General features: G+C 47.6%; 1 protein-coding gene across 1 annotated transcript in view; it reads left to right on the forward strand.

Annotated features, from left to right (window-relative positions):
- The window catches only part of LOC102119850 (uncharacterized), a 115,494-nt gene that overhangs the window by 82,821 nt on the left and 10,770 nt on the right, over positions 1-21,903 (forward strand). Inside the window, exons 30-44 of the mRNA XM_065547188.1 lie at positions 138-205; positions 677-701; positions 3,134-3,201; positions 3,664-3,688; positions 5,840-5,910; positions 6,371-6,395; positions 8,392-8,462; positions 8,895-8,925; positions 10,867-10,934; positions 11,406-11,430; positions 16,001-16,038; positions 16,454-16,521; positions 16,607-16,703; positions 18,120-18,765; positions 21,720-21,872. Coding sequence (XP_065403260.1) covers positions 138-205; positions 677-701; positions 3,134-3,201; positions 3,664-3,688; positions 5,840-5,910; positions 6,371-6,395; positions 8,392-8,462; positions 8,895-8,925; positions 10,867-10,934; positions 11,406-11,430; positions 16,001-16,038; positions 16,454-16,521; positions 16,607-16,691 — 668 coding nt within the window. The 3' untranslated portion in view covers positions 16,692-16,703; positions 18,120-18,765; positions 21,720-21,872. The remainder of the gene's footprint in view (positions 1-137; positions 206-676; positions 702-3,133; positions 3,202-3,663; positions 3,689-5,839; positions 5,911-6,370; positions 6,396-8,391; positions 8,463-8,894; positions 8,926-10,866; positions 10,935-11,405; positions 11,431-16,000; positions 16,039-16,453; positions 16,522-16,606; positions 16,704-18,119; positions 18,766-21,719; positions 21,873-21,903) is intronic.

Consider the following 21,903-nt stretch of genomic DNA (forward strand, 5'->3'; position numbering starts at 1 on the left):
AGAAAGCCAAAGGCCCTGATTCCCTTTCTTCCCTTCCTGCTCTGCTGTCCTCCTCCCCCACCCACCTCAAGCAATGTTTCTGAATTGTTCATGAGCAACAGCACCAAGGTGCTGATGGTCACTGTGTGTCCTCCTAGTTCCGCCGGGACATCTGCAGGCGTGGTCCAGTGACAGCGAAGACGAGGAGGACCCAGAGGATGTGGAGGTCAGGCCACCTGGATTTGTCTGAGAAAAACTGCTGCTTTCTTAGCTTTGTATTATTTGGGTGAAATTAAGATACGAGAATGTGACAACATATATCTTAGATTAGTTACACAATGTCCTTGGGAGGAGCTTTAAGTGAGAGTCTGTTCCCCACTGAGGGTTGACTTAATACAGAGGGAGAAAGTGACAGCATCCACCACACATTGTGGGGCAGTGAGCTCTTGTGCCTTTACCAACTTGGTTCTCTTTCGAACAAAATCACTTACTGGCCAACCAACATGGACTTGAGAGGAAACGTCCTCTGAGAAAAATGTGTCTTTACTGTGATTCGATTTGCTCTGTTCTTCTTTTGGGTTCCTCTGAACACCGGTTTCCATCTTGTTTTCTAATGTCACTAAGTGAAGAAAAGTCCTGTGCACACAGGACACAGCAGGTTCTGATGCTCATAGCAATTTACTTTCTGTCATTACAGAGATCCTCAGGAGTTACAGAAAAGGGTACGTATTGCGGAAGCCCTCCCATCCTGATGAGTCCCCCAGATGATGAGGAATGTGCCACGGTCTCGCTGGCCTTCCTGTGGACAGGCAGCCTGAGTGGAGCTTCCTCTCATGGATGAGGACCTAGGCTGTAATGGGAGGGAGGGATGGTTGTTGCAGATAGAGCATGATGGTCACATTCTGCAGTCCCTGGGAGCAACTGCGTTCTCTGAGGATGGGGTGAGTTTGTGCGAATTGATTTGCTGCGTGTCTTTTTGAATTCAAGTGGTGAGTGTCCAAAATATGTAATGTCAAGATCATGTAGAGGCCCAGCCTCTATCCCTCAGTCTAGTCTGGTTTCCGTGTTCTGTGCTCAGGAAACACAGCAACATGAAAAGGTAACCAAAGGGCTTGCCCTAGGGTGTGAGTGGCAGGGCGAGCACTTGCCTTCCTAGGAGGATGGAGGGTGACTCATGCATTACGAGGTGGGGAAAGACAAATGTGACTGTGGTACAGCAGAGGCTCCAGGATGTCCCCATTGAACCCACTGTGGACAAAGGTTGGTTGGCTGCTTGTTTCTGAATGCTTTTGCAAAACAAGTGAATGCATTTGGTTTCGGTCAATAGGAATAGAACCTGAACCAAGTACAGCCTGTGTTTTTTCTTGGAGTATGCGTGTGGTGGAAACTTAGGTGTATGTATTGAATTTGATTGCTGTGTAGGTGTCAATACTTATCCCACATTTTAAAACAATCAGGCTGGTGTGATTTTAAAATGTCCCTCGCTAACCTCAGAAACTATCTCTTCATAACCCAATTCTCCTAGTCGTGTTTAATCTCTAGAATACAGTTTCTGTGTGGTACTCGGGGGCTTCCTGCTGAGTGATTAAAGGTAGAAATCCGTGTTACCAACAATGAGGCCCTAAGAATTCACAGGCGGCTGCCCACTGGGCTCTATGAGGGAGAGAGCAGGCTATAGCCTTGGCCTGGGTCTGCAGAGGGACATGATTTGGAGGAGCAGCAGGAAGGCATGAGGGCAGCAAAGCCATGGGGGACGCCGAGGTGCAACATCAGGAGAGTCAGTTCCACATCATCACCTGGGCGGGGGAGGAATGTTCAAGTCTCATCGGAAGGAGAGGTTGAGCTCTGCCTTCATGGCTGGCCTGAACATTGGCCGTCTTCCTAAGAGCCTGGACAGAGGAGCTACTTTCTTGTTTCTGGTCTTCTCCATCTTCCTGTGTGTTGAGGGCAGTGGCACCACTGGAAATTAGTGAGAGACAGAGAACAGGAGTGAGTTCCTGTAATGTTCAACTTAGCCCAGAGAGGACATGATCAGCAGGGACGGATTGCGAGTTAGGTAAGACACAGAGTAGTTTCCATGCTTGATCTCCCTGTGGCTGGGACAAAGAACAGCTTCTGGGAATCTCTGGACAGCTGATCCTTGTGTAGCTATTATTGGCCAAGGGTGGCCTGGCCCAGAGTTCCGTTTTACTGGAGGGAAGCCTCAGCTCCCAGGCTGAGCAGGTACCCAGTGCTGGTGTCAGAGGAGGTGAGGAGACCCTGCTCTAAGGCAGGCTGAGCCCAACAAAGGGAGAGGGGCTGCCCTGGCGTTAGGTGGTCCTTGCACCTTTCATGTGTGACCTATAAGACATGAATTTCTCTGTATCTCTGAGACAGCCTTGCAATCATCAGTCCAAAAGTCTGTTGTCTCCTACTCATAGGTGGAGGAATCCTGGCCATGGCAGGTCTCTGGAGGGCAGGGACTGTGTCCTCCTCATTCCTTCTCATCTCAGAGCTCAGTCCTGGGCATCCCATCTTGGGCCCCAGTGATGTTCTGATGCCAGCATTCCTGTTCTGAAATCTAGCACATGTTATAAAGGCTTTCTGCTCTTTCTCTGTAGTCTCTGGGTTCCCACACTTACCCAGGAACCTGCGTGGATTCTCATCCAGGGCAGAAGAGTGTGGGCTCCTCATGCAGTGAGGTTTTCTCTTCTCTGCTCCTGCGGTTCTGCTCATGTCTTTTCTTGAAGTGAGCACGGAATGATTACAATAATAAATTTTGTATATGTTTTGCCACAATAATGTCTCAAGTTCAATAAAAGGGATGGAAAGTGAAGGAGAAGCATATGTAGACCCAGGAAGGATAAGTGACATTGTCACATTTCAACAGGAAAGTGGAAATTTCCCAGGCCTCTAAATGCGTAGGGGAAGGATGAGACACTGCCACGGCATCGGCAGTGCGTGTCTGTGCTGCCAAGGCTCTGTCTTTCATGGCTTTCCTGATGGTCTCACTGACCTTTCTTCATCACCAAGGAGGATGTTCTGGCAAGAGTTCCGTTTTTGCAGTTAACCCCCCTTGTCTACATGTGCCAGCCCCGTGTTTTTAGCACCCGAGTCTCCCTGACGGGTTCCTTCAGTGCACCCAACATGCTGACAATGACTCCGTGTTTCCTAGAGCGTGACGAAGACTTGTGTGAGCATCCACTCGAGATACTATCTGAGATGTTACTAGGCTCTTTTGAGGTAAAGTCTTTTTTGTTTATCTGAGGTGGGAATTTTGTTTCTCTTGGTTTCCATATAAATGGAGGTAAGATATGATAATCTTTCCGTGTACCTTATGGATGACTTACGGAATTTCTTTGTGGGCAGGTGAAAATGAGACTTTATTACCCAGCAAGAATGAATTCGAGATAACATTTATAGGTGGCAGGTTCACCTAAAAACTCTATGGCAGTAAGCATTTTCCATAGAAGTCCTTTCTTCTTGTAAAGAATGGTGAACATGCAGTGAAAATAAACTTGAAAATCGGGCACAAAAATCTTGTGCCTTTGCACGTGTCCTCTAGGCTTTATTTGGGGACGTTGTGTTGACTGTTTTCACTATTTCCATTGGGTTTTCTAATGTCAACAAGTGCAGTAGAGACCTGTGCACACAGGACACAGTGTGGTCTGACTCTTGTAATGTTTTTCTTTTCTCTAATTGCAGAAGAGCATTGACGTAGAGACAGAAGGTATGTATTCTGGGATAGCTTTTTTAAAAATTGTTTTTATTTTACTTGGAAGTCTGGGATGCATGTGTAGAACGGCAAGTTTGTTAAATAAGAATAAATGTGTCATGGTGGTTTGCGGCACCTATCAACACATCATCTAGGTTTACTGCTCAGCCTGCATTACGTATTTATACTAACGCTCTCCCTCCCCTTGCCCCCCACACAGCAGGATTTACTTTTTTGCTAAGGTAATATCTTTTCAGAAGGTGCCACTTTTTTCTGTGCATTTGGTGGAGAATTTCTCTGGAGCTTCCTAACAGAAATGAGGTTTTAGGCAGTTTGGTATGAAAAACAGTAAGACTTTGGTACAGAATTGTGACCATCTTTCTGTAGTCTCTGCAGGAAGTGGTGTCCCGTACATGAAAGAGGGTGGTGTGCATCAGGTTTGGGAGGTGTGGAGGAGAGAGTCTGTGGGCAGTGAATGTGTCTTTGGGATTTTTTGGGCATGATCATAGCACAACACAAGGATTAATTTGTTTTTTTTAAGACTATTCCATCACCCTGCACACTTTACATAAATCAACCTTTTCATTCTCTACCACAGTTGTCTGAAGTTAAGTTTAATATCCCCAGTCATCAGATACTGGTTGGGCAGGGATGAATTTCTCAACGTCTGGCTTTCTCTGTAGAGGAGGGAAATGGGAAATCAGGAGTGGGTGGAAGGTTGATTCTATGGGCTACTGTCCAGTATTGATCTCACAGCCCTGGTATAACTCATCAGTCTGGCAGACTTTGAGAACCTAGATGTGCATGTGGAAGTTTGATAGCGTATAGACATTCTAAGCACTGTCTGTCCTCATAGGATGGTCTTAATGGTTGCATAACCCAGAATTAGAGTTGGGATGTTTTAGAGTGGACTTTGGTGTGGTCAGAAATGTGAAACACACACGGCGAGGTCACAGGCTTTTCGTTCAGTGGTCGTGTTATTCCTCAGATCCTGTTTAAAAGCAGAGAACAGGCTGGGTGTGGTGGCTCACGCCTGTAATCCAGCACTTTGGGAGGCCAAGGCAGGTGAATCACTTGAGGTCAGGGATTTGAGACGAGCCTGGCTAACACTGTCTCTACTAAAAACACAAAAATTAACTGAGTGTGGTGGCAGGTGCCAGTAATCCCAGCTACCCAGGAGGCTGAGGCAGGAGAATGACTTGTACCTGGGAGACGGAGGTTGCAATGAGCCTAGATTATGCCACTGCACTCTAGCCTGGGCAACAGAGTGAAATTTTGTCTCAAGAAAAAAAAACGGAGGACATTCAGGGACACAGTCTATTCTATTTAATAACACGATTGCCACAAGTGTCACATATGCCCTAATTCAGCCCACACAACCAAGACTCAGTGCAGAATAGGAACTCAAGGAAGAACTAGGGTGTTATTCTGACGTCCATCTCCCCCGGAGGAATTTCCTGCATAGCTAGTTTGGAGAGTGTTAGCGTCCCCACCTCCTGCCCCCCATGATGGGTTGTCCTGGTGTTGGAGCCAGCGTGAGCGTGAGCAGCAACTGCTTTCACAGACACATACATTGTGTTGAAAAGGAAGAGTCGAAGGGCAAATATGCTAAGTGTGTGTCATCTTTCAATGATAGGATAGTTGACTATTTTAAAATGTTGGTTTAATTCTCTTTGAATCAAAGGTTCAGAGAAGTCATAACTCTTTTGACTAGAATTAAATTTTTTTTGAAGAAAGGTGGCTTTTTATGCAGCACAAAATGTTTCGGGTTGGAGGATGATGATCAGCAGCACCCGTGGATGCTGTCGGGGAAATGACCTCAGAAGGGATCACGAAGGGAGGGCAAGTTAGCTCAGGTCAGATTAGGAAGGAGGAACCTGACACGCTGTAGGGAGGGTCGCCTGCCCCGTGTCCTGTGCCCTCTTTGAGATCAGCTGTGTCTCATTGCTGAACTTGCCTTAGCTAGGGGACTAAGGCTCTGTTTCCCATGACTTTCCTCATGGTCTCATTTGCCTGCCTTCACCACCAAGGAGGATGGGCCTACAGCTCCGTCTGTGGTAACCCACTTTCTTCACACATGCCAGCCTCATGTCCACACCACGCAATACAACCCGAGGAATCTTCTCAGCAGAATCCATGTGGTGACACTTACCCTATGTCTCCTAGATCCTCAAGAGGACCTCGCAGCAGATTATCTAAGTGAGGCACCTGTTGAGAGGGTCCTCTCTGTTATCAACGTAAGTTCTTCTTTCTTTATCTGAAAGGGGAATTTCATTTTCCTAGGTTTCTTTCAATTTCACTTGAATAAAGATAGGAAAACCTTACTAACATGTACATTATAGATGCCTTAGAGAATTTCTTGGTGGGAAAATGTAAAATGAGAATTCTTTGCCAACTAATAACTAATTCAGGATGACATTCTTGGATGACAGCTTCAGTTACAAACTATGTCGGCAAGCACTTTCATCAGGAGGAAAACCTTCTTGAAAATACTGAACTTACCACCAAAATTAACTTTAAAATCTTGCACAAAATCCTGGTGACTCTGTACAAGTGTTTTCTAGGCTTTATTTTTGTGGCCGTTGCCGCCACCAGAATTTCCCATCTGGCTTTCTAATAGCACTAAGTTAAGAAAAGACCTGTGTACAAGGACAGCACGATCTTACCCTCACAGTGTTTTCCTTTCTCTAAACTCAGGCGGAGACATTCACAGAGACAAATGGTACGTAATCCGGGATCACCTATTTGGTAAGGAAAAATCTTAGTATTAAGAAAGGTGACACATTCTTGCCTGGTATTATCGGGAGAACCATTCTCCTTGGAACTTTCTATTGGAAATGAGGTTAGGGTAGAAATTACTGAGTGTACTGAAGAGGGGTGATCATCCTACGTAGTGCGTGTTAGCTGCAGTGTCGTTTTTATGACATCGAATGAGGTGCATCAGGGTGGGGGGTGTAAGGAGTCTGTGTAGAATGATCATGAGTGTCTTTGGGAGGATGTGTACATTTCTCCAGAAAGCATATTTCCATGTGCACAGCTCAACACAAAGATGAGTGTGGTAAGTAAAAATCCCATTACCACTGCACACCGTGCATCAATCAGCCCATTGGTCCTCCACCACGGCTGTAGCTGAAGGGCAGTTGGAGATCCCCAGCACTCAGGTGGAGATAGTGCAGAGATGAATTTGCCAAGCTCTTTATCTCCTCAGTGGAGGAGGCAGAGGTGCACTCAGGAGTGGGTGGAAGGTGATGCCATGGGCTACTACTCGGCAGTAATCACGTGCTTCTGGTATAATTTGTCATTATGGCAGAGAGCGTGAGCACCTAGGTGTGCACATGAAATCTGGATAGCCTTCAGAAATCCCAAATACTGTCTCTCATGTAGGATTGTGTCAATGGTCACATAACTCAGTGTAGGGATAAGTACATTTTACAGTGGACTTTGGTGTGGTCACAAATGGCAAACAGACATTGAGAGGTCAGGCTTTTGGCTGCAGTGCTGTGTTAATTTTCTCATCTCCTGGTGAAAAGCAGAAAATGATCAGACATGTTATATTGTATTTAATGAGATAATCACCACAATCCTTACACGTGCTGCAGTTCAGCACACACACCCAAGACACAGCAGCAAATAAGAACGGAAGGAACAACTTGGGTATTATCCTGGTACTCATCTTCTCGCTGGAATCTTCTACAGAGCTGGGTTAGAGAGGGTCAGCACCCCCACCTGCTGCCCCCCAGGGTGGGCTGTCCTAGGGCTGGAGCCAGTGTGAGCATGAGCAGCAGCAGGCCCCACGGCACACACACACATTGTGTTAAAAGGAAGAGCTGAAGGACAAACATCACATGCCAAGTAGGAGTCGTCTGTAAATGGTAGGATAATTGAGTATTTTCAAATCTTGGTTTGGTCTTCTTTAAAACAAAAGGTTAGTGAATATAGAGAATATTTTAGCTAGAACTGAGTCTCCTCTTTGAAGAAAGGTTGCTTTTTATCTAGTACAAAATGTTCTGTCCGGCCATGGTGTCTGACACCTGTAATCCCAGCATGGTGGGAGGCCCAGACGGGTGGGTCACCTGAGGACGGGAGTTTGAAACCAGAGTGACCAACATGGAGAAAACCCGTCTCTACTAAAAATACAAAATTAGCCTGGCGTGGTGATGCATGTCTGTAATCCCAGTGACTTAAGAGGCTGAGGCTGGAGAATCGCTTGAACCTGGGAGGCTGAGGTTGTGGTGAGTCGAGATCATGGCATTGCACTCCAGCCTGGGAAAGAAGAGCAAAACTCCTCATAAAAAGAAAAACAACGAAAAAAGTTCTAGGAGGGACAAAACACACACAGCAGGACATGTGGATCCTGGGGAGGAAATGACCTCGAGGGGATCGAGAAGGCAGGACAAGTTAGCTCAGGTCGGATTAGGAAGGAGGAGCCCTGGATGCTGCAGGGAAACACTGTGTGGTGGGCCCTGTTTGAGATGGGTTATTTCATGTGCAAGAGGTTGCCTTAGCTAGAGGACCAAGGCCCTGTCTTCTGTGGCCTTCCTGATGCCGTCCTTCACCATTTGCCTTCCCTCACCACCATGGAGGATGGACCGGCAGAGGCTGAGTCTGTGCTGTGAACACACCTTTCCACACACACGAGTCCCGGGTCCACAGCTCCAAGACCACCTGAGGGATTCAGTCAGTGGAGCTCATGTGCTTATAGTGACTCTGTTTCGCAGGTGACCTGGACGATCTGGAGGAGGATGTGCCAGAGCAGATATCCTCGGAGGAAGCCTCAGGGGTTCACATGGTAAAGTCTTCTTTTATCCTCTGAAATGGAAATTTTATTTCTCTCGGTTTCTCTCTGTTTTAATGGAACTAAGATGTATACATCTTACCATGTACATTATAGGTGACTTAAGGAATATCTTGGTGGCAAATGTCAGAGTTCATTATCAACTGAAATATGGTTTCAGATGGCATTCACATTTACACACTGTATGTCAGCAGGCATTTTCCTCAAGAGAAATGCCTTCTTCCGGAGAAGTATTAGGAATTGTCAAACAAAAACAATGGAAAATCTTGTAGAAAAATCTTGTGCCTTTCCACGAATGTCTTCTAGATATCGGGGCCATTTTCCCAACCACTATTTACCATGTGTCTTTTTAATGTCCACAAGTGAAGACCTGTGCACCCAGGAGACAACATGGTCTGACCCTCATGGTGTTTTCTTTTTCTCTAGATGCGGGTGGACCCAACCACACTGGCAAAGAGTACGTATTCTGGGGTCATCTCTTTGTTGAGGTTTGAAACCTCAGTGTTGCGAAGGTGGCGCTGTTTCACCTGCATTTGCTCAAGGGCCTCTCTTGTTTGAGCTTCCTTTAGAAATGACATTTGGGTAGTTCGTTTTAAAAAATACGAAGAGTCAGGCCGGGCGTAATGGCTTATGCCTGTAATCCCAGCACTTTGAGAGGCCGAGACAGGTGGATCACCTGAGGTCGGGAGTTGAGACCAGACTGACTAACATTGAGAAACCCTGTCTCTGCTAAAAATGCAAAATTAGCCAGGCGTGGTGGTGCATGCCTGTAATCCCAGCTACTCAGGAGTCTGAGGCAGGAGAATCAATGGTGCCCAAGAGGTAGAGGTTGCAATGAGCCAAGATTGTGACATTGAAATCCATCCTGGCAACAAGAGTGAAACTCTGTGTCAAAAAACACAAAAACAAAAAACTAAGAGTCCAGTAAATGACTCTAACCATGGTACGGTCATTCCAGGAAGCAGCAGTGTCAGGTAGCGTGAGGTGCTGCATGAGGGTTTGGAGGGACAGAGGAGCGAGTCTATATGGAATGATTGTGGATGTCTGGGAGTGTGTGTGCATTTCCCCAGAAAACATACTCCCATGTTCACAGCACAACACAAGCATCAGTGTTCAAGGAAAATTCCATCACCACTGCACAGTTTGCATAAATCAACCCATTCATCCTCCACCACAGCTGTCCCTGAAGATAAATTTACCATCCCCAGTCCTCAGATGGACATGGTGCAGAGACGAATTTCCCAAGCTCTTGATCTTTTAAATGGAAGAAGCACATGTGACCTCGGGAATGAGTGGAAAGTTAATGCCATGGGCTACTACCCGGAATTTGTCACAAAGCTTTGGTATAATTTCTTGCTAGGCCAGGTGATTCCAGCACTTGTGTGTGCGTGTGGGAGAATGAAAACCTATTCAGATCCCAAACACTGTCATGACTGGGTGGTGTCAGTGCTCAGCTCACCCAGGGTTGGTTTGAGCAGGTACATTGTACAGTGGGCTTCAGTGTGATCATTAACGTAAAACACAGAGTCCACAGGCTTTTGGTCTACAGCAGTGAGGTCATTCCTCAGCTCCTGTTGGAAAGCAGACAATGATGAGTGGCATATTCTATTGTATTTAATGAAATTATCACTGCACATCTTAGAAATTCAGTAGAACCCAATCCCAAGACACGGCTTCCCATAAAATCTCAAGGATCATCCTGGGTGTTAGTCTGGCACCCATTTTCTCTGCTGGAATCTCCTACATAGCTGGGCTGGAGAGGGTCAGTGCCCGGCCCCCGGCCCCCTCGCTGCTCCCATGACAGGCTGTCCCGGTGCTGGAGTCAGTGTGAGCATGAGCAGCAGTGAACCCCACGGGGCACACACTTTGCGTTGAAAAGGAAGAGTGGAAGGACAAATCTCACACGCTAGGTAGGGGTCATCTTTAAATGGTAGGATAATTGGGTATTTTCAAATCTCAGTTTAATTGCCTCATCACAAACAGTTAGTTAATGAAATCTTTTGGCTAGAATTAAATCTCTTTCAAGAAAGGTTGCTTCTTATTCAGTACAAAACCTTCTAGAAGGGGTGATATACAGAGCAGCAGCACATGTGCGTTCTGAGGAGGAAATGACTTTGGCAGGGATCAATAAGAGGGCACTTGAGCTCAGGTCAGATTAGGAAGGAGGAGCCCTAAGAGGCTGCCAGGGACACACAGCCTGCACTATGTGGTGTGCGCTGTTTGAGGTTGGCAATTTCACGTTTACGAGGTGGCCTGGAGCTAGAAAGCCAAAGGCCCTGATTCCCTTTCTTCCCTTCCTGCTCTGCTGTCCTCCTCCCCCACCCACCTCAAGCAATGTTTCTGAATTGTTCGTGAGCAACAGCACCAAGGTGCTGACGGTCACTGTGTGTCCTCCTAGTTCCGCCGGGACATCTGCAGGCGTGGTCCAGTGACAGCGAAGACGAGGAGGACCCAGAGGATGTGGAGGTCAGGCCACCTGGATTTGTCTGAGAAAAACTGCTGCTTTCTTAGCTTTGTATTATTTGGGTGAAATTAAGATACGAGAATGTGACAACATATATCTTAGATTAGTTACACAATGTCCTTGGGAGGAGCTTTAAGTGAGAGTCTGTTCCCCACTGAGGGTTGACTTAATACAGAGGGAGAAAGTGACAGCATCCACCACACATTGTGGGGCAGTGAGCTCTTGTGCCTTTACCAACTTGGTTCTCTTTCGAACAAAATCACTTACTGGCCAACCAACATGGACTTGAGAGGAAACGTCCTCTGAGAAAAATGTGTCTTTACTGTGATTCGATTTGCTCTGTTCTTCTTTTGGGTTCCTCTGAACACCGGTTTCCATCTTGTTTTCTAATGTCACTAAGTGAAGAAAAGTCCTGTGCACACAGGACACAGCAGGTTCTGATGCTCATAGCAATTTACTTTCTGTCATTACAGAGATCCTCAGGAGTTACAGAAAAGGGTACGTATTGCGGAAGCCCTCCCATCCTGATGAGTCCCCCAGATGATGAGTAATGTGCCACGGTCTCGCTGGCCTTCCTGTGGACAGGCAGCCTGAGTGGAGCTTCCTCTCATGGATGAGGACCTAGGCTGTAATGGGAGGGAGGGATGGTTGTTGCAGATAGAGCATGATGGTCATATTCTGGAGTCCCTGGGAGCAACTGCGTTCTCTGAGCATGGGGTGAGGTTGTGCGCATTGATTTGCTGCGTGTCTTTTTGAATTCATGTGGTGTGACTCCAAGTGTCCAAAATACATAATGTCAAGGTCATGTAGAGGCCCAGCCTCTATCCCTCAGTCTAGTCTGGTTTCCGTGTTCTGTGCTCAGGAAACACAGCAACATGAAAAGGTAACCAAAGGGCTTGCCCTAGGCTGTGAGTGGCAGGGCGAGCACTTGCCTTCCTAGGAGGATGGAGGGTGACTCATGTATAACGAGGTGGGGAAAGACAAATGTGACTGTGGTACAGCAGAGGCTCCAGGATGTCCCCATTGAACCCACCGTGGACAAAGGTTTTTGTTTGCTCCTGAAGGCCTTTGCAGAAAACAAGTCAAGGTGGTTGGCTTAAGGTCATATGAAAATAAAATTAACCCAGTTCTGGATTGAGTTTCTTTCGGGAGCCCGCGTTTGGTGGAAATACATTGTATGTGAGTTGAATTTGATTGCTCTGTAGATGTCCATACTTAACCCACATTTTAAAACAATGAGGCTGCTGTGATTTTAAAATGTCCCTAACTAACCTCAGAAATTATCTCCTCATAACCCTATTCCCCAGTCATCTCTTATCTCTAGAATACAGTGTTTTTGTGTGTGGTATTCGGGGCCTTCTGCTGTGTGTGATCAAAGGCACAAATCAGTGTTACCAAATCTGAGGTTCTAAGAATTCCCAGACAGCTGCCCAGTGGGCTCTGTGAGAGAGAGAGCAGGTACAGCCTTGGCCTGGGCCTGAAAAGGAACACGATTTGGAGGGGCAGAAGGAAGGCATGAGGGCAGCAGAGCCATGGGGGGCAGCCGAGGTGCAACATCAGGAAGTCAGTTCATCGTCATCACTTGGGTGTGGCCGGGATGTTCATATTCCAGCTGAGGGAGAACGGGAGCTCCGACTTCGTAGCTGGCGTTAGCACTGTCTGCCCGTCTTCGTGAGAGCCTGAAGAGAGAAGCTACTTTGTTGTTTCTTGTCTTCTCTATTTCCCGTATGTCGATGGCAGTGGCACCACCAGAAATTAATGAGAGGCAGAGAACAGGAGTGAGTTCCCGAAATAGCCAATGTGGCCCAGAGAGGACATGATCGGCAGGGATGGACTTCAGGGTCAGGCCGGACACAGAGTAGTTCCCAGGCTTGGTCTCTCTGGCTGGGACAGAGATCAGCTCTTACTTTTCACCTGCTTCTGGGCGTGGCCTGACAGCTGGTCCTCGTGTAGTTGCTGTTAGCCAAGTGTGATTTGGCCCAGAATCCTGCGTGACTGGGGGGAGTGTCAGCTTTCAGGCAGGATGGCTGCCCCACACTGTAGTTGCAGGGAAGGTGAGAAGGGACCCTGTTTCAGTGCAAGGTGAGCTCAGCAAAGGGAGCGGAGTCCAGGTGGTCCTTGCAGCTCTCCCGTGTGACCCTTGAGACATCACTTTGCCTGTTTCTCTGAGATAGTCTTGGAATTATTTGTCTCAAACTCTGTTTTGTTTTACTTATGTGTGGAGGAATCCTGGCCGTGGCTGGTCACTGGGAGGGCAAGGACTATGTCCTCCTCGTTCCTTCTCATCCCAGAGCTCAGCCCTGGGCAGCCCATCTTGGGCCCCAGTAATGATCCAGTGCTTCCCACCCCTTTGCTGAGATCCAGCGCCAGTGTGAAGAGGCTCCCTGCTCATCTCCTTCAATCTGTTGTTTCTCATGGTAGTCTGGAAACCTGAGTGGGTTCTGATCCAAGGTCACAGGAGAATAGGGGGGCTCCTGAAGTCACTGAAGTTTCCCCTCATTCTACTCTGGCTGCCTCGGTTCAGCTTTTCTCCTTGCAGAAGATGCTCTCTTTCTGTTGATGAGTCCTCCTTTGCTGGACCAGGCGTTTTTATTCTTGTTGTGGCATCCCTTCACATCACAGGGGACGTGGAGCTTGTTCCTGTGCCCCTGAAGTACCCATCCATGAATGATCAGATCAGAGCAAACCACTCTGCCAGGAATCAGCAGGGGGGAGAGTCACATCTCCCTCACCTTTGGGTTGAGACCTGTGCATTCCAGTGTGGTCCTCAATGGCATATGTGCCCATTCATGTTTAAATAAATGAAAAATTCATAACCTCCTCACAAGAGCCATACTATAAGTTCTCAGCTGCCAAATGTCTGCTCTTAAGAGAGCATCTCCATTATCCCTGAATTACCTGGGAAGCAGCTGCTGTGAGTCTGGCCCAGATTCTGTTCACTGCACTCACCTGACTCAGTGCATGTGCATCAAGGCTGGAATCTCGGGTTCTCAGATTGGAGGTAAGAGATGCTCTGAGCCAGTGTCGGTGAACAGTTGAAAGGGATTGTTCGGGTTCTCTGTCTCACCTGAAGGCTCACAACTGTCAGGGCCCTCCTAACAGCCCCTGAGTTCACAGAGCCCAGGGAGAATCACCGTGGACTGAGCAGTAGTGCCGATGTTTGTGTCTCTGTACTTGGGCTCATGGGCACCACCTCTGGATCCATCCAGGGGGAAATAGACTGGTCAGGTAGGGACCAACACTTCAGGGTTGACCAGTGGGGAGGGTTCTTGGGGATTGGGTGACACTTGTTTTGGAGCCTGGGATGGGATCAGTGAAGTGACTAAATATGAAAGGAAATAGGTGTAGAAGTGTGATTTGGTTTATGTATCTTAATGAGAAAGTTGTAAGAGTTTTGTTCTCATGAGCTTTGTGTGAGTTGTGTTGTCACCATCATTTCTTGCTCTGGTGTTTAAAGATTACATTTTGCAAAGACCAGATCATTCCTGCCTTTGCCACAGCAAGCACCAGAGCCCTGGGTTTGATGAGGCAGCGTTTTGTTGTGAATGGAGATGACAAGATGAATATGCAGGTGTAACGTTGAGTGTCGGGGGGACACAGCCCCTCACAGGTGCTACGTGATCCTGACGACAAAGTCCTTCATCCGTGTGCCAGGAGCTGAAAGGAGCCCACCCTCTTTCTCTACACTCTCGGGACCTGCAACGGCACCTTCCCGTCCTGTCCTCAGCGTCTGCTGCTGCTCTAAGGGTGCTCCCTGGGTGGGATGACACAGGGAGTCCTTCCTCTGGGATTGTTGCGTGTGCCCCGGCATCCTGGAGCCCTCAGGGCGGAACACTTGACTGAGCACATTTTTGGCCTCCACTCCTCACCCAATCCCAAATCCGTGGGCTTTGAATGAAACCTACATTGGCTTTCATTGGAGAGGCCCGAGTCCAGCTGTGGCTCAAGGCCCTCTGTGGCTAGCAGGAATCCTCGGGGATATGTGTGGAGGGGCTGCTGTGTTGCTGTAGGCAGTGGCTCTCGCCCTCCCTATAGCCTGGTCCCTGGAATCCACTGGGCTCAGGGCAGAGCCTCTTGGGTCACTTGTCTTGTGACACCCTCCTCTCTGGCCCAACAGCCTCGTCCTGCTCCCCACACTCCAGTCAGGCCCAGCTTGTTCTGTGTCAGGCCTGCCAGGTGCCCACCCTCCTAGTCTTCCCACAGCTCAGGCAAACCCTCATTTCTGTGCTGACAACTGCTGGCCTCACCTGCAGATTAAAGCAACTGGGACAAGAGGCTTTATCTTGAATTCTGTTCCATTGTTTCCAAATACTCAGAAGCTGGTGGGATTCGTTTGACGACTGAATATTTTCCAAGTCTCTAGGGTCATTCTAGGCATAGAACAGTCACTGTATCTGTGACGTCATTCATCATCAGCTCCCACAGCCCCCAACACAACCCCAGGCCTGTGGACATCGGTCATGATCGCCTCCCACGGGCCCCAACACAACCCCAGGCCTGACTGAATCTGTGGCATTGGCCATCGTTGCCTCCCACAGCCCCCAACACAACCCAGGCCTGGGCAGGTGCTGCCGACCCAGGGTGCGATCTGTGTGTTGACTGGAGGCTGGCAGTGCAGCCTTGGCCTTCTTTCCGATGTTCTTCTATTGGAGACCAGTAGGACTGGTGGAGGTCCACAAGGAGGAAGGAAATGGGATTCATGAAGGAACAGAAGCAGGCCCTACAGGAGGAGGAGGGAGGGAATTCCACGTCATGCACGACATTGTGAAGAGGGCGGCTGCCTCTTGGAGGAACAGAATGACACGGCTTCCCCTCCCTTGGCTGTTATGGAATGTGAGGGCTGGGAAAGTGTGTGGGAAGTCGGAGGTCCCTCCCTCGTAGCACAGAGGAAATGATACGGACTGTGGAGAAGTCTCCAGAAATGGGCACATCAGAGGCTCTGGGATTGGCTCCACAGCCCGGGGACAGCAGAGTCTGAGGGGTTCTCTCAACAATAACTCTCCCCTTTCCTTCTTATGGCCGCCCCATCACTGCTGCTCCTCCGGACACTCTGATGCTTGCTTCCCAGAACTGGAAGACTCCACCATGACAGGCAGCCGCCAGCAGGTAACTGATCTCCTCTCATATGCTCTCTCTCTTTTATCCTCTTTCTGACTCATGAGCTCCTTTCTTAGCTCTGGTCCTTTTCCTCTTTCCTGTCTTGTGATTGTTCTGAAGGACCTGGTCTTATCCCACAGTTGACGTCCTTGGGTCTTCAGTGTCGATAAAACCCCATCCCCAACCCTCCTGCCCACTACCTTGGCGTTGCCCTGTTTACTGGCCCCCAGGCTGCAGCTTTGAATCTTGCTGAACAACCCTTCAGGGTCCAGGGAGGGGCTGGGCTGGGGTCGGATGAGCTGGACCCCACCATGCTGGAGGGACTCCCAGTGACATCTGGGTCTGCTCTGGGCACCCCCTGCCCAGATAGGACTTTTCCTGCACTGGCGTCTCTGGACATACACAACTGTTCTCCGTCTCACAGATGTCAGCAAGTTCCTCCTCTGCACCTGCAGAAGAAGCAACAGAAAAGACAAAAGTGGAAGAGGAAGTGTGAGTGTGCGGCGGGCAGAATGAGGGAAGCAGACCCGTGCCCGTGTTCTTCATGGCTACGCTCACTTTCTTCTTGTCCCATCAGGAAAACCAGCAAGAAAACCAGGAAGCCCAGGAAGAAAACCTGGCGGAATGTCCTGAGCCGTTGGGACATTTTTAATATATTTTAGAGACCTCTGAAGGTAAGTGAAGGATGCCCTGAGACCATCCTCCAGGAAACAGACACCCACTCCAGAGCAGCCCCTGAGCCTGCTGGGCTGAGCCCTCCACAGGCTGCTTAGTGAGGGAGACACTGAGGTGCTGGTCGGGCCACCGTGTGCAGGATACCAGGGGCTGTGCACTGTGTTATTTGCTGCAGTGACACTTCAACTCACCAGCATCTCATTTGGGGGGACCCAGCTCTGTCCCCCCAGCCCCTTGAGGCCAACAGGGAGTATCACTAGTTCATCCTGAGGAGGACTAGGGTTGACCATGAATCGCCCCCAGTTCAGGCCTCCTGGGAAAGGTGTGAGAAGGATGGAGGTACCCCCAGGCTCTTTGTCACACGAGCACGCAGCCCACGCGGCCCAGTATTGCCCAGTATTGAGGCCAGCGAGCACTCAGTAGGTCCTGGCATCGAGCAGGGGACACGGCAGGATCCAAGAAGCACTGAAATGTGCCCAGTCCTAGGGGTCCTTCAGCCTCTGTGGGGGCCTGGGGACCTGGGGTGACCTCATGGCCCCATTTTTCAAGATGAGGTTGGAGGCTTCTGTATGTAGAGAGCACTGGCTTGGGTGTCAGTGATTCTGTATCTGTGCCAAATGCCAACAAAACAAACCCCTGAAGACATTTCAGGGCCATGCTCACTTGGGAGGGGTTGAGGGCATGATTCAGGGAGCCTCTGTTTTTTAAATCTATTTTCCAATCTTGAAATCAGGCACACATATAAACGTGTGTTTGTGTGTATCTATACACTGTTTTTTACTCTTTCATATGTATGTCTTCTGTAACCCTATTATTATAGAATATACTAAAGTGAGAAATTTGTCTTACCAAAGCGTAATTTTAAAAATTACAATACAAAGACAGGTCTGGTGGGGATGTTAGAAAGACCAGGTCTTACTAGGCAATAACAATGACGTGCTCCAGGCAGCTGTGCATATTCAATGTGCAGCTCTTCTGTCTGGATGGCACAGAGGATCTGGGTGGCAAGGCAGGGTCACCACCCCCACCCTGTGTCATGAGACCTCCTGCTCCCCTTAGGGCCCAGGGCTCTGCCTGTTGATCCTGGAATCCTCAAAATTCCCCCGTTTCTCTGTGTCTGTTTTACTCTCCAGGGAACCAGCCCCCTGAAGGTGCCTGTGTGAGCGCCCAGGTTCAGTTCTTCCTCCATGACACTTACAGACACTGTCTGTGGACAGATAACCCCTCAGCAGACAGCAGCACACAGGCCTCAGTGCCTTGGCATCTGAGTAGACCTGACTGTGGGGAGCTCAGGGGCCCAAGGTCACCTTCCAGGGCCCGAGGAGCTCTCTGAGACCTGCACGACCCCAGGGAGCCCCTCCTCCCTCCGCCTCTGTGCCTCCCCAGTGACCCTTGCACCTCTGTCTGTGTTGCAGATTCCACGAACACCAGGAAGGGGCCTGATGTGGGGATGTCAGCTTGGCTCAGACTTGATGTGGATCGTGATTGTTTCAGGAACTGTGTTACTCCGAAAACTTTTATAATCTTTGCTTAATTTGTTTTTAAATATTTTCCTGGCTGGGCACGGTGGCTCGTGCCTGTAATCCCAGCACTTTGGGAGGCCGAGGCGGGTGGATCACCTGGGGTCAGGAGTTCGAGGCCAGCCTGGCCAAGGTGAAACCCCGTCTCTACTAAAAACACAAAAATTAGCTGGGCATGCTGGCGGGCGCATGTAATCCCAGCTACTCGAGAGGCTGAGGCAGGAGAATCGCTTGAACCTGGGAGGCGGAGGTTGCAGTGAGCCGACCGAGATCATGCCACTGCACTCCAGGCTGGAGACAAAAAAAAAAAAAAAAAAAAAAAAAAAAATTCTGACTTTAACCTCTGTTTTTTAGAGGGCAAAAATTGTTCTTTTGTTGTTTCTATTTTACATTTTTTTCCTGAAGTTATATTCCAATTGTTTTCATTCTTTCTGAAGTTTTGTTCACTCAGTTTTGAGTTTTTGTAATTTTGATAGACGACTTTTGTGCTTTCATTTTCTTAATTACTTTTACCTCATTTTTAAAACAAATCCATAGTATGGTAAGTTACATCAAGATGGAGTATTTTTGTTTTGTAGTGGTTGATATTCTGGATGTATTTTACATATATAAGTGTTAATGGCCTGGTGCAGTGGCTACCGCCTGTGATCTCAGCAGTTTGGAAGACCAAGGTAGGAGGATTGCTTGATCCCAGGAGTTTAAGACCAGCCTGGGCAACATAGTGAGACCTCATCCCTACAAATAAAACTTTTTTAATTAGCTGGGCATGGTGGCATCTGTCTGTAGTCCCAGCTACTTGGGAGGCTGAGGCAAGAGGATTGCTTGAGCCCGGGAGGTTGAGGCTGCAGTAAGCCATGACTGTACTCCAACCTGGTGACAGAGTGAGACCCTGTCTTAAAAAAAAAAAAAAAAAAAAAAAAAAAAAGTTTATTAATATCAGTTAGAAATCTAGTTGTTCATTGCAGAACTAAACCAGTTTATAGCAGACATGAGCACTGGGAGGGAAATGTTACGTTTTCACTCCAGGCCTTGAATCCTTAGCCAGCAGCTGTGTGTCCTTCAGGGTTCTGTGGTTCCTGGTCCCAGAGAAATCACTCGCTCCAATGTAACGAGCGAAGAGTTCTTTAGGTGATGGCCGCTGGGCCCAGCTTTGCTGTTGTCTTTGCTGTCTCGTAAGCCTCGTGTTGCTCACGTTCAGTTGTGTGTGAGTGCACTGACTGTACCATGAGCTTCTCCAAGCACGTGCAAGCAATTTGAGAGGATGTTTTATCGGGTGGGTCAGGTGAGGGAGATAACGGGGCAAGAAGGAAAGTTATTAATTCACGTGAAACTACCAGCCCTTCATCGCCTAACTTGTGATTTACAGACACTGAGCACACTGCAGGTTGAGAAGGTGCTTGGTCCTTTTTGTAGCCTTACCCTGTGCTCTTTAGAGCTGTGAGTGTGCGACTTTTTCTCACCATTTTGTTTCTTGTAGATTGTTGTCCTTGATACTGGAAAACATTTTGAAGACAAGACTCTAGACTCTGAACAGTGGCCTATGCCACACTAGTTTATTGGAAAATGAGAAACTTACATTACTGACAAGCTTGGAAGATTTTTCTGTCCTGCAGTGGCCTGTGTTTCCCTGGTCTTTACCTTGCCACTCTGCTTTATTCTCTTTTTGTGTGGCAGTAGTTATGATGCCAACTTTTGGGGTTTCTTTGTCCTCCTCTTTTCTTCCTACCTGCTAGCATTCAAATGGCCACTTCTATTAAGTGATGGAATTCAGGAATGTATTTCTGTGTATTAATCCTGATACGGTTTCACTCATCCCTCTGTTTAACGTTTAGGGTACAAAGTAGTCACCGGGAGGTGCCACTCAGTATACAGCACTGTGTTTAGAAATTGAGGGAGCCGTGAAATACTGAGCCTCTGCTCTCTGAGACCTCAGCCAGGTGCAAAGAAGAGATGCAGAACCGCATTTCAGGTTGTGGTGTGTACACCCAGCAGCACCAAAATGTGCCTGGGAATCATGGCGGTCAGAAATTTTGAGGCAGGTATGGCTGAGGCTTTATGAAAACAGATGGGGTCTGTGCCAGGCCTTAGATGTGGGAGAAGGAGGATGTGTCAGGAAGCAGAAAGAGCATCACCAAAGTGCTGCTGTGGGGCATGTGGGCCGTGTTTGGGGAACAGCAGCGGCTTTGTGTGTCAGGTTTGCCGCACCTGTGGGAGGCTGCGTTGGTAAATAAGCCCCACGAAGTAGACTGGGGTCACTTAAATTAAAATTAAAAGTATGTATGGCTTTGAAGGCCAGCTGAGTGATATAAATAGAAACTATAAACAGTATCACATTTATTGAAGACAGCTTTTGCTGCCAAAGGAGTTTTTGAACTTTTTTGGATTGTGTAGTTGGTGGGTAAAGAATTATTGACCTAAATGTATCCGATCTTTGAGTGTTTTAATATGCTAGATTATTGGAGGTGAAATGGCTAAGTCAAAGGCGATGAGTGTTTTTGAGACTCTTAATGTTAATTGCAAAATGAACCTCTAAAAAGGCAGTGCCAGCTTAGACCATGACTGAGAGCTCTTGTTTTATCTTGTCCTGCTGAGCTGGGTGTTACAACATTGAAACCTTCTGCAGTGTGTTCTTTCTTTCTCTCTCTGTCTCCTCCCTTCATCCCTTCCTTTCTTTTACTTCTCTTAGGATAGGCTCATCTGTACTTTTCTGATAGAGGTAACTATTTGTCACACCATTTTCCGTAGGGCCTGCTGTCTTCCCATTCATTGGTGACGGCACATTTATCCTACCGTAAGCTTTGATAATGTGTCAGGATCTTTCTGTCCTGTCCTCTCAAAGAGGTTAAGTATTTTTTATAATGACTTATAACTAACTGAAGTTATAATAGTTTTCTAATGTCAAATATAAAAATAGGCTGGGTGCAGTGGCTCACGCCTGTAATCCCAGCCCTTTGGGAGGCCAAGGCGGGTAGAACGCTTGAGTCCAGGAGTTTTGAGACCAGCCTGGACAACATGGGGAAACCCCATCTCTACAAAACAAAAACAAAACAAAAATTATCCGGGTGTGGTGTTGCAGGCATGTAGCCCCAGTTACTCAGGAGGCTGAGGTGGGAGGATGGCTTGAGCCTGGGAGGTGAAGATTGCAGTGAGCTGAGATCACACCATTGCACTTCAGTCTAGGCAACAGAATGAGACTCTGTCTCAAAAAAAAAAAAATGTACACTTTATTGACTCATTTATGTCTGATCGGTATTTTTGATTACAAATTGTTTAGCCACTACTTTAAAGCTTGCTTTATTTTTTTCTGAATTTTATTGACTCATTTATGTCTTAGTCTTTTTTATTACAAATTATTTATTGTTTAATCACTACCTTAGAGCCTGTTTTATTTTTTCTGAATTTTATTGACTCATTTAGGTCTTAGCCCTTTTTATTACAAATTATTTTTTGTTTACTCACTACAGCCTGTTTTATTTTTTCTGAATTTTATTAAAGGATGATATTGATGATGATATGTCTTATGATGAACATTTAGAGGTTTATTTTGAACAACTGGCAATTCCAGGAATGATGGAATAAAACATATGAAGTAGAAGGACTGGAACCTCCATAAAAAATACTTTGTTACCTGCAAGTGATCCTAGTCAGGTATGTTACAGTCTTAATGGCTTTTCAGAAA

The sequence above is a fragment of the Macaca fascicularis genome, chromosome 6, assembly GCF_037993035.2.
Source record: "Macaca fascicularis isolate 582-1 chromosome 6, T2T-MFA8v1.1".
Taxonomy (NCBI): Eukaryota; Metazoa; Chordata; class Mammalia; order Primates; family Cercopithecidae; genus Macaca; species Macaca fascicularis.